A 14,184-nucleotide genomic window follows, 5' to 3' on the forward strand; every position below is an offset into this window, starting at 1 on the left:
GGCGGGGGTCAGGGGCACTCGTGCGGAATTCCCCCTGGGAAATGCAGCTGGTAGGTGGAGGTCAGAGGGACGCAGCCGGGGTTGCGCAGGGGGCTGGTGGTAGCGGTGGCAGGGGCAACTGGGACCTAAGTCTGCAACGCTGGGACACCATGTGTGTTGGGTGTGCCTCTGGCTTTGAGAGAGAGGAGTTTGGACTGAGGGTCTTCCCCAGTGCCCTCCTCCTTCCGTGCCTGTGAATCTCCAGTCCAGGAGCGTGATTCAGTAGAACCATCAATGGGTTGGAGAGGAATGCACAGTGCTGAGAAAGCTGCTTTAGGCAGCGTCCTGCAAACCGTAGATCTGCAGTTTCATCTGGACTTGACACTTCAATATCCTCCTCCTGCTGACAACTAGATGGGACAAAGGAGGTTAGCTGTCTTCTGAAAAGAGTACTTGTCACTGAGCCCTGGAGGCAAAGGACTTCAGCGCTTTCATACCTCTATTCTAACAGGACTACTGGGAATGGGGCAAAGCTGGAAGTGGGTAGATTCAGGCTGGACATGAGGAAGAAGTTCTTCCCCATGAGAGTGGTGAGACCCTGGCATGGGTCTCCCTGGGGGTCTTTAAGGCCAGGCTGGATGAGGCTCTAGACAGCCTGATGTAGTGGGAGGTGTCCCTGCTCATGACAGAGGGGTTGGAACTGGGTGATCCTTGTGGTCCATTTCATCCCTGACAGATCTGATTCTGTTTTAGCAGAGGACTTAGTAGTGTTGGCTTAATGGTTGGACTTGATGATCTTAAAGGTGTCTTCCAAACTAAAGGATTCTATGATTCTAAAGGTAGGTGAAGAGTTTCCACATGCAGTTGCTTTGAAAAGTAACAAACTTTCCATCAGGCCAGGACAAGGTAAGCTCCCCAAGGTGGGTTAGGCAGGCCAGTGACCCGCATTTGCTCAAGCTGTTGTTTTCTCTTCTTGTAGCCAGCTAGTGCTCAGTGAAAATATTTTTTTCAATGGTTTTGTCAAGGAAATATCTTCTTGACCCTTGTGCCAGAACACCCACTCATTCCTGTTGCATGAATCAGATAGATAGGCCAATACTGATGTGATCTGACATAAGCAAAGTGAGTCTGGCTCTGCAAGGCTGACACAAAGAGGGAAACACAACCTGGCATTAGCTGCTAGACCGGACCCGTGCCCCTTGCTTTGAGATGCAGGGTACTCCCCTACACGTGACTCTGTGCACCACCCTGGACCATCTTTGATTCAGCCTGTGGATTGCTGCTATTCAGGTTTGAATGGTTTGCAATTCAGGTAAGTTTCTAATGCACAGTTCTTCCTCACAAATAACTTTCTGTGCAGTGGGTTTGAGGTCTCCCTTCCCACCATTTCTAAGTTTCTGTATTTATTTAGATACTGCTGAGGCAAAAAGGGGTGGATACTTGGAGATGGTATTTGAGGAACTGAAGTTTATGGAACTGTGCCAGGGCATTAAGGAGACTCCAGTTTATATCTTTTGGAAAGAGAAAATGTGCTTATCTTTCTCTCAGTGAATCTAAGCTTTCCTTTTTGCTCTTATCACCTAGGCTAGCAGGCTGCTTTTTGTCTTTTTAAAATTAATGTTTAGAAAGAAAGGCATTTAGCTTGGCATGAGCATTCTGCTGATTTAAGAGTAAATAAGTAACTGAGCATTTTGCCATAAGATTTTTTTAAAAAAATTATTCTTGTGGAGTTACTCAATATAAACACACTCAGTGTACACAGAAATCCGAATAATGAGGTTTTCAGCCTGTGTTAGGTGTGTGTCTGGTATCCTCATTGTGCTAAAAGCAGTGAGTTTGTATAATGATTGTGAAAAGCAAACTTTGGCAACTCTTTTGGTGTTCCACACTGCTTTGGGGGTTGAACTGACATGGCAGTGAGACCTTAGTTCAGTACATAACCTTTGCTTTGTAAGCCCAGACTTTCCTTTTAGAGAATGGGAGAAGTCAGCAATGGCAACGACTAAAAGCAGGGTGTACTTCACAGGAAGGAGCTATTCATTCCTTTAGTCAAGGGTCCTGAAGTGCAGAACCACAGTGAGTGAAAGTAGCTATTTTGTTCATTGGTGATGTTGGGCAGGGGGGAAAAAAATAAAGCATCCTTTTTTTCCTGACTCTGCAGTTAAAGACTGTGTTTTGGGGAGTGTTAGCAAAGGGTGTAACACAGTGGGTTTCTAATTGTAGTATGGCAAATTATTCCCTATGCTCATTCCTCTACAACTGTGTGGCTTTCATTTCCTTGCCACATCCCTTAGTTACAGAGCCTCAAAGTGGAAAGCTCTGCCATTAGTTATCATGATTATTACTGTTGAATGCCAAGCACCAAAGTTCCTCTTCTTCAAGAACTGCAACCGACCACTGCTTCTTTGTTTGTTACACTTGCTTTCTTTCTTCTACTCTCTCAGCCTTAGGCACCACTGCAGCAGCACTGTCCTGAGGAGAGCTCTGCCTGCTGGTTCATCTGGATTTCAACACAAGGCCTGCTGGGCTTGTGTTTGCTCAGGATGCCTCTGATGCTTGTAAAAGTGGCGTTAACCTTTGGGTTCAACCTGGATGATAAGCTGTGAATGAAATTCAGGGAAATGCTTTCTCTCTCTTGGTGGGTCCTTTCTTGTTCTGAACTGGGGGAAAGAGCCTCTATGGAGTAGTGGGTGGGGTGGGTGTTGCTGAATAATCCGTTCTGCAACATCTGAATGGCTATTTCTTTGTGCTGGTGAGCCTGCAGTGCTGTTTGTGCTGAGCATGTGCTACTGCATGGTGACTCACTGCTAAGTCTGTTCTGTACCTTTCCCCTTTCTGGGAAGGCAGCATCTGAAAGTCTAAGGAATGTTGTGGAAACGGAGCACGTCCTTTGGAATTTCTGTCTTTGAACGGACTCCTAGATCTCTCTGGCTGTTCTGTCTCTGCTAGAGGCTCCCCATCTCTTCAGATGAGATTTGATACCTGTTAGAAATGGTGGTGGTGATCTACCTCACATTCCTCTGTAGCTTGGCACTGTATCTCCCAGGGTTTTAGCTATTAGAATAGAGAATATTTTAACAAGCAACCAAGATGAGCTAGTAGTTGCAGTAGTTAATGGTTGACATTTTCCTGCCCTGTCCCCTTTCTCTCCCTATAAAGAAGGGCAGGGTGGATTGGAGCACTTGGATCACAAGAAGGGCTATGTGGCCAGCTCTCTGAGATCCTGGACGTGGCTCAGTGTGGGAGGGTGTGCTGACCAAATAGCACTGTGGCTTTCTTAGGAATTTCTGTGTTTCTATAAATGGACACTGGAGCCTGAAATGAACTTTTTCTCTCCATTTCATGTGGTGCTCCTTTCCCAGCCATACAGCAAAGGCAGCTCCCTCTTCTCCCTCACAGAAGCAGTTGGATTTTAGGTTGTGTTCTGTGGAAGATGCATGGGAGTTAAATGAATGACTGCAGTGGTTTTGCTTGGAGGGTCTGCCCTGTGGTACCCTCAGAATTTGCCCTGCAGGATCCCCTGGAACTGTCTGTGTTAGGTGACTGTAGTAGGTCCTTGACCAAAGTGTTGTATCCCGACTGAGGGTTCCAGCACCGACTGAGGGTTCCAGCACCAACTGAGGTAGCTATCTCTTCTGCTATGCTCCCTCTTATCTACTGCTGTTTTGCTGTGTTGCATTTCTTTGCCAGTAATCTAGGGGAAGGTGCACTCAAGGCTGAGAGGCCTTGAATGACATGCATAGACAAGTAGTCTTCATCATACTAAGCAGTATGAGTGGATGCCACAGAAGCAGAAGTGTGACTGGGAAGGGAGTTTGCTTCGCTTCCAGAAGAGCTTGGGTTGTGCAAGTGCCATTTGAAGAAATACATTATCTTTCACATTAGTGGGAGAGTAAAAAAGAACCTAAGCACCATCTTATCTCAAGGCCTGGATTGAAATTTTTCATTTCACAACTTGGGTCCTTTTGCTTCTTAAGACACTGCAAGAAAAGTGTGGTTTGTGAACGTTTACATATATTGACTTCCTGACTACCTGGATTTCAACAAGCTCTTTTAGTTTTACTCTCAATAGTAATGAAGAAGCATATTCTGGGCAGCAATCCATAGAAAAGTATACTGGGTAGGGAGTGGCAGCTTCTGCTTTACACAGCTCTTCATCTGTGTATTTTCAGTTCTACTGTAGCCTTTTGTATAGCAAGGCAGCTGGGACCTGTGCTGATAGCAAAGGATTGGGAAGCTGATGTGCAGTAGGAGTCACAGGGTGTGAGAAGGGGGTGTTTGTCTGCTCTCTGCATATTGTGATACATGAGTTTTAGGGTCAGAAAGTTTAGCTGCTCCTGTGAAATGTCATGGTTATAGCGTGGGAGGCACCTGTAGTTAGAAAAGAAGAGAGCACTGCAAGGCAGAGCTTTGACAAGAGACAGACAAGCAGCAGAAGAGGCTGTGTTGCCCAGCATATTGGAGTAGGTACTTCCCAAAGGGGTTGCCTGGGGGAATGGAGATCCGGGTCTGATGCATTTAATTATGTTGGCACAACTGTTGGAGAGGCATCTAGCACAGGTCCTGTATGTACTGAGCTTGGTTCAGAGCTCCCCTTTCTCTTGTAGAAGCAAGGCTGTGAGGAGGCGAGCCTTCTGTTCCACTCTGTAAAGGCTTTTCTGCTGCAACGAGAACGCTTTGGTCAGCTCCAGCAAACTGCAGCTTCCCCCTGCTCCCGCCTGTCACACGTGTCCTGTTGCCACTGCCGTTCGCATTCTGCATCGTTGTGCTGGTTTGCACTGCAGGGCAGCTAGCGTGGGCTGTGCAGGAACAGTCTGTTGCTGCGGTGGTTATCTGAGATGGAGGTTCCTAGAAGAACAATGGTTGCAGTGTGCAGGCTTGCTCTGTTGGCTTTTCACCAAGAACCTTGGTCTCCCTGGTGTATAATTCGTTTGGGTCAGTTCTCATAATTCATGTGGGGAATCTCACAGGATTTGTTTCCAAGTTCTTGGTGTCTGAAGCCACTTGTTTTAGAATCAAGTATAATAATAGTAATAATAAAAAAAACATTTCCACTCTGTGTCTGGAGAAGAATGTCTTGAAAATGTGAAGTCCTGCAGGCTTAAACATATCTGGCAGAAAACAGGTGAGTCAATGTTTACAGAAGTACTGACTTGTTAAAATGTTTGAAATATCAGTAATTTTCTTCCAAAGTATGGTAGTCCTTCTGGTTTTCTAGAAGATTCCTACTCCCTATCTTCCATGGTTAACGTGGATGTTGAGGATTAGAGGTAGTGCTGTGCATTGTAAGCAAATGATTGAAGACTGGTACTGCATCTCCTTAGCTAATCTTTCCTGCTCTCCTCTTTCAGAGGCCATGGAGGAGGTTCCATTAGAAATGGAGTGTTGGCCCTGCGGGGAAGTTGGTTGCTGTGACCCTTGGAAGGCTTTTGGCAGTGGCGCCATGTGGGTGGCTCAGTTTAGGGCTGTCAGGAGGGAAGTCTTTGGTACAAGTGAAGTGTTGCTTTTATTCATGCTTTAAAACATTGCATTTGATAGAGTTTCACAAAGGTCCCTCAAAGAGAAGATGGTTGTGGGTAGTCATATTCTTCTTCTGTTCTCCAGACTGATCTGGGCGGGAGGCGGTGTGTGTGAGAGGTTGATTCCCAGATCAAAATTAGTCTGGGCCCTGTTAAAAGTCTGGAATTGGAAAGGTAGAGTAGCTCCAATGCTGTGTTGATTTTATTTCCTTTTTTTTCTCAAAAGCCTGTCCTTTGGAAAAGTACAATGCATCAGAACAGAGGAGCATCTCACCTAGGTCAGGCCAAATTTGTCAGGCAGCCCCAGGCAAGTCAGCAGTAAGTGCTAAGGGAGAGAGTAAAAAATAAGTTTATCCTCTGAACTCTTCGAAGTCTTGGCTTGGGAACTTGCTGAGATTGTGTTGAGACCATCATGTCTGAAAAGCCTGTTGTGTTGGTGTTCATCAGTGCGTAAACTTCAATCTTTCAGTGGCTACAGTCTTTGCGCATTTAGCCAAACTGGTGAGCTGCTGACCCTGGGGATTTCTGGGTCTCCTGCCTGTGCTGGGCCTCTTAAAAATTCTCATCACTTTTACCTTCCTCCATTCCTGATTCGAGAATTTGGTAACAAATCAGAGTTAGCAGTTTGGTGTGTTTGTGTGTGAGTAGTTTAGGTTTTCTGTTGACTTTTTCTTTTGAACTCTTGGATGAATATCATATGGTCCTGATGCCTTGTAAAAGACTTTTGTTTAAATAAATTAAGATCTTCTGCTGATAATGCTTCAGATTTTTGTCATGTGAAGAGGTTCTGTTGATGTGGAAATGTCCCACAAATATCATGTTGTGAACACTGTTGGAAGACTTCATTTAGTTCTCCCTTCTTCTCGAATGCTTTCTATCTGCATGATCATCTTTCGGCCCTGCAGACTTTCTGGAAGGTGTCCTGATTTTGCTGTGTTTGAAGAATTTTGACTTAGTTTGTAAAGTTGTTCTGGAGCCTGTTTTGGCCTCTGTACAGTTTTGCTTCACCTGGGTCAAGCTTGCTCTCTTTTTTTCTTTGCTTGAAGGAATAATGTCCAGTTTTTCAGTTGGGTAGTGATTGTGGGTTTTTTTAAGTTTTATTTATTTATTTTTTAAATGTAACTGTAGTTCCTTCGTTCTGTTCTCAGTTCTTTTGCCAATGTTCTCAAGGCTTACGCTGAGTCTCTGATGAAGTGTCTTTACACAGTCTTAATGCCTCTTGCAAGAATTTAATTTCTTTGGCTTTTATTTTCATTTCCTTTTAACAAGCTTCTTTTGATTTTGTGGACTCCCTCTTGGAAGTTAAATAGTGGCATAGTGCTTTGGAGGGTAGGGTGAGGTGTAGGGTGTGGTGTTTTTTTTTTTTTTTTTCCTCGTTATTGTTGCTGCTGCTTCAAGGAAGCTGAATTTGAGAACAGTATAAAACTCTTGTGTAATATTGATCATGGTCACACTGCAGCTCTAGGTCTATATCGCAAATTGTGCTGGCTCTTCTAGGTTCTTCTGAGAAAAGAGTATTTACGGAATCCAAAAATGCAGTCTGCGTCATCCCTGTCATGATGCTTATTTAGCCTGCAGGGGCACTGTTGGAACTTCTCACTGTTGTATTTTTTCTGCCTTTGCAGCATCTTTTTCTTCCTCTATTTTAACACTTCAGTTGACCTTCTCAGTTGGGTGGTCTTCTCTGTCAATATTTGTGCTTACTGAAGGAGTTTTGTAGGGCTCCTGTATTCCTATTGCTGACTTAGTTTTCTTTGAGCTGGAGACCCTCTCCTCCATTGATCATTTACAATTTTTATGCTGATACTGCACTGATTATCTTCCTTCAACAGACTTTTAGCATATGAACAGCTGATAACTTTAAGTTCAGCTGTTTGTATACTAAAAATCTGTTGAAGGAAGATAATCAGTGCAGTCATCCCATTTTCCATTTCAAGATTTTGGGTAGACTTATACCATCTTACTAGCCACTTGCTCTTCATCTTGTCGCCTGTTCTTGTATACACTTGAATCTTGAATATAATGTTGTTGTTAGAATGGTCCCTGACAGATACATTCCTTCTATCCATTATCAGCCTTTAAAGAATAAGTCATCTGAACAGTGCACTCTGCCATAGTTCTTGATGTCCCTGCTATTCTATTTAAAAATAACCCCAAAGCCTTCTTAAAATAAAGTGGTAGCAGCCAGGTTTCTGCAGAGAGATTCTTGAAGTGTTGTGTGTTTTGGATATGGGGATGTGCTGAATTTTGGGAACTAGAGCCTATCTATGTAAGACTTGGAGACCTTTCTGCCTGTACAAAGGCTGGGGATGCTAATATGTATGCTGGTAAGAGGGACTGCACTAGGAACCCAAATGACTGATGGCCTCTGTAAGGAGGGTAGCACAGACTGTTGCAGAATCAACCTTGGTTTTACATTGCTTTATTTTTCCAGCCCTGCCCTGAAAGATGTGGAGAAGGGAGAAAAGTTATTTTCCATTTACTAAGACATTTTTAAATTTTCTGGTTAACGGGTTACAGTGTTGTCTGTTAGGGTGATGGTGATGTGGGCACTGGCCTGCTGAGAATTGGGCTCTTTGTGAAAGGTTAAAGTATGTGCTGTGTAATACTTGCGGTGTTGTTGAGCTTGTCTTTGTTGCTAAAAATGATATGAATGATCCAGGGTCTGTGAGTATCCTTCAGAAAATCTTTACTTTTAGTCAAGTGAAGGGTCCTAATCTTCATAGGATTAATAACATCAGTTGCTCTGAAATATAAAATGTATCTTCTATTGCTATGATTACTGAGAGTTCCCCTCCCTCCTTCTACCACCTAGTCTTTCTCAAAGGTTTAACAAATTCCTGGTGGATAAAAGTGGTTCTTTTTTGGGGAGGGGAAGAGATCCATTTATGGTTAGAAAAATTGTTTAGGTCTTCTGAAAAGACACCAGCAGTGTCTAAGAAAGCTGAGTAAACCTGCCTCTCATTCTATAAGAAGTGATGACTATAGGACTTCCAAGTAAAGAATTTCCAAATGATTTGCAAAACAGATTCTCAATACCCTGTCTGCTAGGAACATCACATGAATCTTGTTTTTTTCGGGTAGGAGAAGCTAGAGTGAGACCTGAAAAGAGTGAAACTCGTCCTTGAGAAACTTATGTCAGAGGTCAGAATAAAGCGTGGGTCTCTTCTCCTTTCCTGTTCTTGTGTTGCTGCAATTCAGCGGCTCATGGGGCTAGCACGTGATTGCAAAGAAAAGGAAGCAAGAAGCACCTAGGAGAGGAATCCAGGCCACTTCTTACATAAATGAAACAGTGATAAAACAAGGAGCAATTTCCAGGAAGATGTATTTAGAGCTTATGTGGTAAAGGGTGGAAGTGCACGTGTGAGACCTGTTATGTAAGAGCTAGTAGGACTCTTCGCTCGAATGGAAAGGAGCAATGTTGAGTGTCTTTTCCTCAATGCTTGAATATTTGGGAATGCTAAAGAGATATGGATGAAGCCCAGTGTGGCTGTGTCCTGGGCTAAGCAGGCATGCCAGAGCCACAGGCCTACACTTTGGCCACAAAGCAGGGCAAAGTAAATGTGAGCATTTGTGTTTGGTGCTGTTGCCTTTTCTGTGCAGCTTCCCTTGCACAGGGAAGGGGGAGATGTGCAACTTAATGAAGGTCAGAGCTTGAAGCCTCTAATACACCTAATAGTTGTGCTCCCTGGTAGTCAGAGAGTCTCAGGGGTCCACATGCATTGCAAAGGAGGAGAGCAGCCCTGACTCGCTGAGACAAGAGGCTTGGAACAGGCCATGTATGAATTAAGTTGAGCTCTGGCAAGTTTAGTCCTGTGTCAGAGGATGCCTATGCTGTGTTGGTGTTAGGAAGTTTTAACCTTCCTAATAGTCTCTTAAATCTCTTACTAAGCTCTTTCACTTCTTGATTTGGTATCTGGGACAGCACAACTTGTGACTGTCTTCATTCAGTTTAACCAACCTGTGAATGTTCTTATTCCTGACAGTACCCTGAACTGGTGGGGCACATCTGTAAACTTTTTGGTGACTCTTCCCACTGGCTGCCTTGCCTGCCTTAGTCCTTTCTTTCCATACCTGGAGAGTAACAGACCCTTTTTAGGGACAGTGAAGACATTAAGCACTGTAGAATGCTTCTGTAAGGCAGCAGCTGGCTATTGGTGTTGTCTTGCTGCTGTTCAGTTCCCAGTGAGGCATTAATAGTATCCTCTCCAGTCCATTATCATAGAACAACTGGTTATGGTGGTGCTAATTGATTCCTATTGGTCTAATGTTTTCTATAAGGAAGTGATGAATGCAATGGGCTTAATTTGACTGTTTCCTCATTTCCATGTTTTGCATACTCCTACTTGGTCCCTTAGTGTGATGAGGGCAGTGGATCTGTAGAGGCTGTATTGGTCTAGCACAAATAACCACTGTGTGTGTGTGTGGGTTTATGCTGCTAATCTGCCTTGGTTCAGTTAGCACTGTTCTGGTACTGTTACTGCTTTCCTGACTCCAGGCAAATGGTACAGCTTGCAAAAGAGTTTGGAAGTCTGTTTCAAGCAAGGATGAGAACGGCTGTATGGTCACCTGGTATTTCTCTTTCTTGGGGTGCTTTCTCAGTCCCCTCTGTTGGAGATTGTTGTGTGGGCCTTGTCACTGTTCATAACAGAGAACATAGTCTTAAATCAGCAAATAACAAAAATTTAGGCTGTTGCTGAACAAAAAATGTCTTTTGCCCCAAACAAAGGTGAGCATGCAGAGCCTTGAGAGCAAGGAAGAGCTGAGCTTGAGCATTGCTCTTTTTCTGATATCTGAGAGGGCTGCAAGTGCTGGGAAGGGCCAGAGTATCAGGGAAATAAATACACAGTGCCTGGGAACCAAATGGTGATTGAAAAAACAGCGAAACACAGACTGGGAAAGTGGCTTTTGTAGGCTCCTCTTGTGCTCACAGTACTCACAAATGTGCTGAGTGCACTTTGGCTCCCACTTTCTGAAAAGTGCCCCTAAGCACCAAAGCAGGTATTTCTCCCCGAGCAATTCTCTTTCCCATTTGAGGGTGACACTGAAGGTCTGTTCCATTGTCAGTCCCATTTATCAGTATGGAAAATTCTGTACTGCCACAGCTGCTTGTTGCTGTCCTGGAGAAACAGGTGTGGAGTTGAAAGCCCTAACATCCCCACTGAAGTGTCAGCACTTCCGTTGCTCTCAACCACGATGTTTTTCTAGGTTCTTCTGGTGATCGTAGGGTGAGCCTTGTCTTAGGAGAGGGCTCATTAGGAAATGATGTCTTAGAGTGGCTGAGCCAGATTAATGTCTTGCTCATTGGGAGTGGGCAGGTTTCTGTCTCAGTCCTTGTGCTTGTCTGGCTGGAAACTAAATTGGTTCAGCTCATTAACCGACCAAAGAATTGTGGTGGGTTTCGATGACCTTGTTTTCTACCATTTTTCATGAGCAAAATTGCCAGGTGATGAGGCCACCACAAGAGCAGATGCAAGATAAGGAATTGGATTTGTGTGTGTGGACAGGAACATAAATGCATGGGGGAGGACAGGGAAAGCAAGACCTCCGCTTTCATGGAAGCAGATATTCAATCTGCTCAATTATATTGCAAAACCTTGCCTTGAATATCCTGACAGTTCTGAGTGCAGTGAGGGGACCTCTCTTGTGGCCTAATTGCAATGAGTGTCTGGCTTTTCAGTTTTTAATTGTTGGGTGGCAAATACTTTTACCTTGATTGTGAAATTGGGTTAGGCTCAATTGAGCTGTTACTGGGCATCAGGGACCTGGGTTGTGGGGTGGTGGCAGTGTGGTTTCATGTCACACCCCTGTGTGTCCCCTCTCTCCTGCTCAGCTCGGCATTGCTTTGGGCTTCCTGGTGCCTCCAGTTCTGGTTCCAAATGTGGAGGATGTGGAGAAGCTGGCCTACCACATCAGCATCATGTTCTTCATGACTGCAGGCACGGCAACAGCCCTATTCATCCTGGTTGTCATAGGTAAGGAGGTGGGACAAATGAAACCAAGTGGGACTGATAAGATCAACCTGTGTGTATGTGAGAGGTGCGTGTTAAGAACTGGGCTGGGGATGTCATCTGGGGATGTGTCCTAGCACACAGCTGACAGGGTCATGCAATACCATATCTTACTGATTCAAGCCCTTGGTGAACAGCAGGTGAAGAAGGGAGTACAAAAAGTTGTGAGTCTCTGATTGCCTGCATAATAAAACTCTAATTATGAGTAAGACCTCTAAAAGCCAACTGAAATCTTCCAGGCTTCACGGTCATCTTGTCTGTAGACAGGGAGCTAAGGCCTTGGGTTATGTCTTGGACATGACTACCTGTTAAGAGTAGGCAGAAAGAGGCAAGTTATATGGCATTGCAGGAATAAGCTGTTCCCACAAGGAAAAAAGGCAACCAGTTATGAGTGGAGAGAAGGAAGCATTAAGGGCAGTAGCAGGACACCAGAGGTGCAATTCCCCGGCTTAACTTGTGAAGTGGAAGCCAGATCTTGAACATGAAAGATTGGCATGCTCACTGCAGAGCAGAGCTTGTCTGCTGAACTTCATGTAGGTGGTGGTGGTGGTTGTTTTTTAATAGGCTCCTGTTGCCAGCTTGTTTATATTGCCTGGTGGCTGAATCAGATACAGGCTTTAAAGAATCTAGGGCAGGGAACAGGCAAGGTAAGAAATGTCTGTTTAACACCTGGTATAGCAGTATTGCCTGTGACCAGGATTTTTGGATGCTACTTTAATGCTAGTTAGGGACAGTAGATGGCTTGCCAGTCTAAGAAGTGCCAGGCCTGAAGTAAAACCTGGCATAGGTATTTGCTCCCTAGGCACTGGGCACTGCAGAACAACAGGCCACCTTTGCCAGCTGGCTTTTCCTATTCCATTTCTGTGTTTGTAATTCCATGCAACACTTTAGCTGGCTGGCTATCCTCCTGGAGACAAAGGCTTCTGTAGTCCTGAGAAGTCTTTTGTTGCTGCCAGACACGGTCTACACAAAAAGCTAGTTGAAGGCAAGGTGTTTCGCCAGTGGCAGGAGTTACTGTTGGAGACAACCTCTTCTCTCTTGTTCCTAGACAGTTTTATGCACAGAGATCAAAGCTTAAGGATGATGGTGGGTGTGTTTTGTACACTTTGTTTTACTACTCCCTCTGCCATCCCTCAAATGTCTCTAGCCAGTGTGTGTGCGTGCTCAGGCTCCCTGGTTGCACTGTTACAAACAGATTACTTTGTGTCTGGTTTCAGTCTTCAAGGAGAAGCCCCCGTACCCTCCAAGCCGAGCTCAGGCCATGATCCAGTCGAGACCAACAGAGGAGTACTCCTATGTGCAGTCCATCCTCCGTCTGCTCCGCAACACCAACTTTTTGCTCCTTATGGTCACTTACGGTAAGGTCTGGCTTTTCTTCTGTGCAGTTACTGTTGCTGGATATGCTTAGCTTCTCCTTCCTCCCTCTCCATGCTCTGCCAGCGCCTGGAGGTGTTCTTGGGGAGCATAAGGATTGCTGTACTGCTACAGACCAGGAATCCTTCCAGCCCAGTAATTTCCAACAGTGGTTACAAGCAAATGCCCCGGGAAGAACAAAAGCAAGGCAAGCACACGGAGGACAATATGCCCCCACTACTGTCCTTCCAGTCTTTTACTGCTTTCTGTTCAGGGAAATTCCTTCTCCTGGTGTCTGTTTTTCTGGTCAATTAGTTACTTGCAGTTAACTCATCCAAGTGCTTATGTAAGAAATGTATGGAGCTGTGTCTGAATGCAAGTCACAGCACTGAGTCAAAGTCATTTCCCAAGGCAAATCCGTGGCTGCCAGGCATCCCAGTAGAGATCATGTGGAGCATGCAGATGTCCAGACTGAGTCAGCTTCCTTGTCAGTCTCTGAAGCAAATGAAAGAAAGGATTGGAGAACATCTTTTGCCACCTGTCCTTGCACACTGTACTTGCTGCTTGTTTCTCTTCAGCAGTCTTGGCGTGTTTCTCTGAGGGTGGTGTGATGTGTTGAATTTGTTCCTTGCACTGAATTGTCATGCGGAATAGTATTTTTCACTTCAGAAGAAAGGCCATGTGGTCTACGACTGGCTGTATAACAGGGTATATACTGTAGCCAGCTAGTCTGCAGGGAGTTCTGTCCTTACGTCCTACCAGCTTGCTGTGGAGGCCCGTCAGTGAGAAAGTTAAATAGTGCTGGAAGTTCTGCCATTCTGCCAGCAGTTTTGCCCAAAGAACCTGATGAGTATCAAGGCTGTAGAGTAAGATGGTGGCTTTGTACCTACTGAGGGTGGTAGTGGTCTTAGGAGTTGTTGAAATCGCTTCTTCCTTCTCAGTACAGTAGTATTCCAGAAATGCCCCTCTCAGATGGCCCTTAAGTTCTGCTGGTTTGCTTTGCAGCTGCTGTTTGTGTGGTGTGGTTTTTTTTTTTTTTTTTTTTTTCCAATAGTAATGATGTCCTCTCAGAAAGTGGAGATAGAAAAAACTGCCAGGCAGACTGTGTCCAAAAGTTGGATTGTATCATCTGCTCAGTTTGCACTCACCTTCCAGAGAAAAGCAAGGGGAAAGCATTAGTTCTGAAAGTCCTAGAGGAGAGAGGAGTGTTCTCAGTATGAAGAGCGTTAGAATCTGACCTCCCTTGGATAACTCCTTCCTGGCAGTCACAAACAACGTGGAAAAGCTGCTCAGTGGCTCACAATTCTGTCTCTCTTCCTGCT

The 14,184-nt window shown here is 44.8% G+C and overlaps 1 protein-coding gene across 1 annotated transcript in view; it reads left to right on the forward strand.

Annotated features, from left to right (window-relative positions):
- Nucleotides 1-11,331: 11,331 nt before the first annotated feature.
- Nucleotides 11,332-14,184, forward strand: part of FLVCR2 (feline leukemia virus subgroup C cellular receptor family, member 2) — a gene marked incomplete at its 5' end in the record, with an annotated part of 17,818 nt that continues 14,965 nt past the window's right edge. The window contains 2 exons of the mRNA XM_008948673.1: nt 11,332-11,473; nt 12,727-12,867. Coding sequence (XP_008946921.1) covers nt 11,332-11,473; nt 12,727-12,867 — 283 coding nt within the window. The remainder of the gene's footprint in view (nt 11,474-12,726; nt 12,868-14,184) is intronic.

Source organism: Merops nubicus, unplaced genomic scaffold (assembly GCF_000691845.1).
Source record: "Merops nubicus isolate BGI_N331 unplaced genomic scaffold, ASM69184v1 scaffold15841, whole genome shotgun sequence".
Lineage (NCBI taxonomy): Eukaryota > Metazoa > Chordata > Aves > Coraciiformes > Meropidae > Merops > Merops nubicus.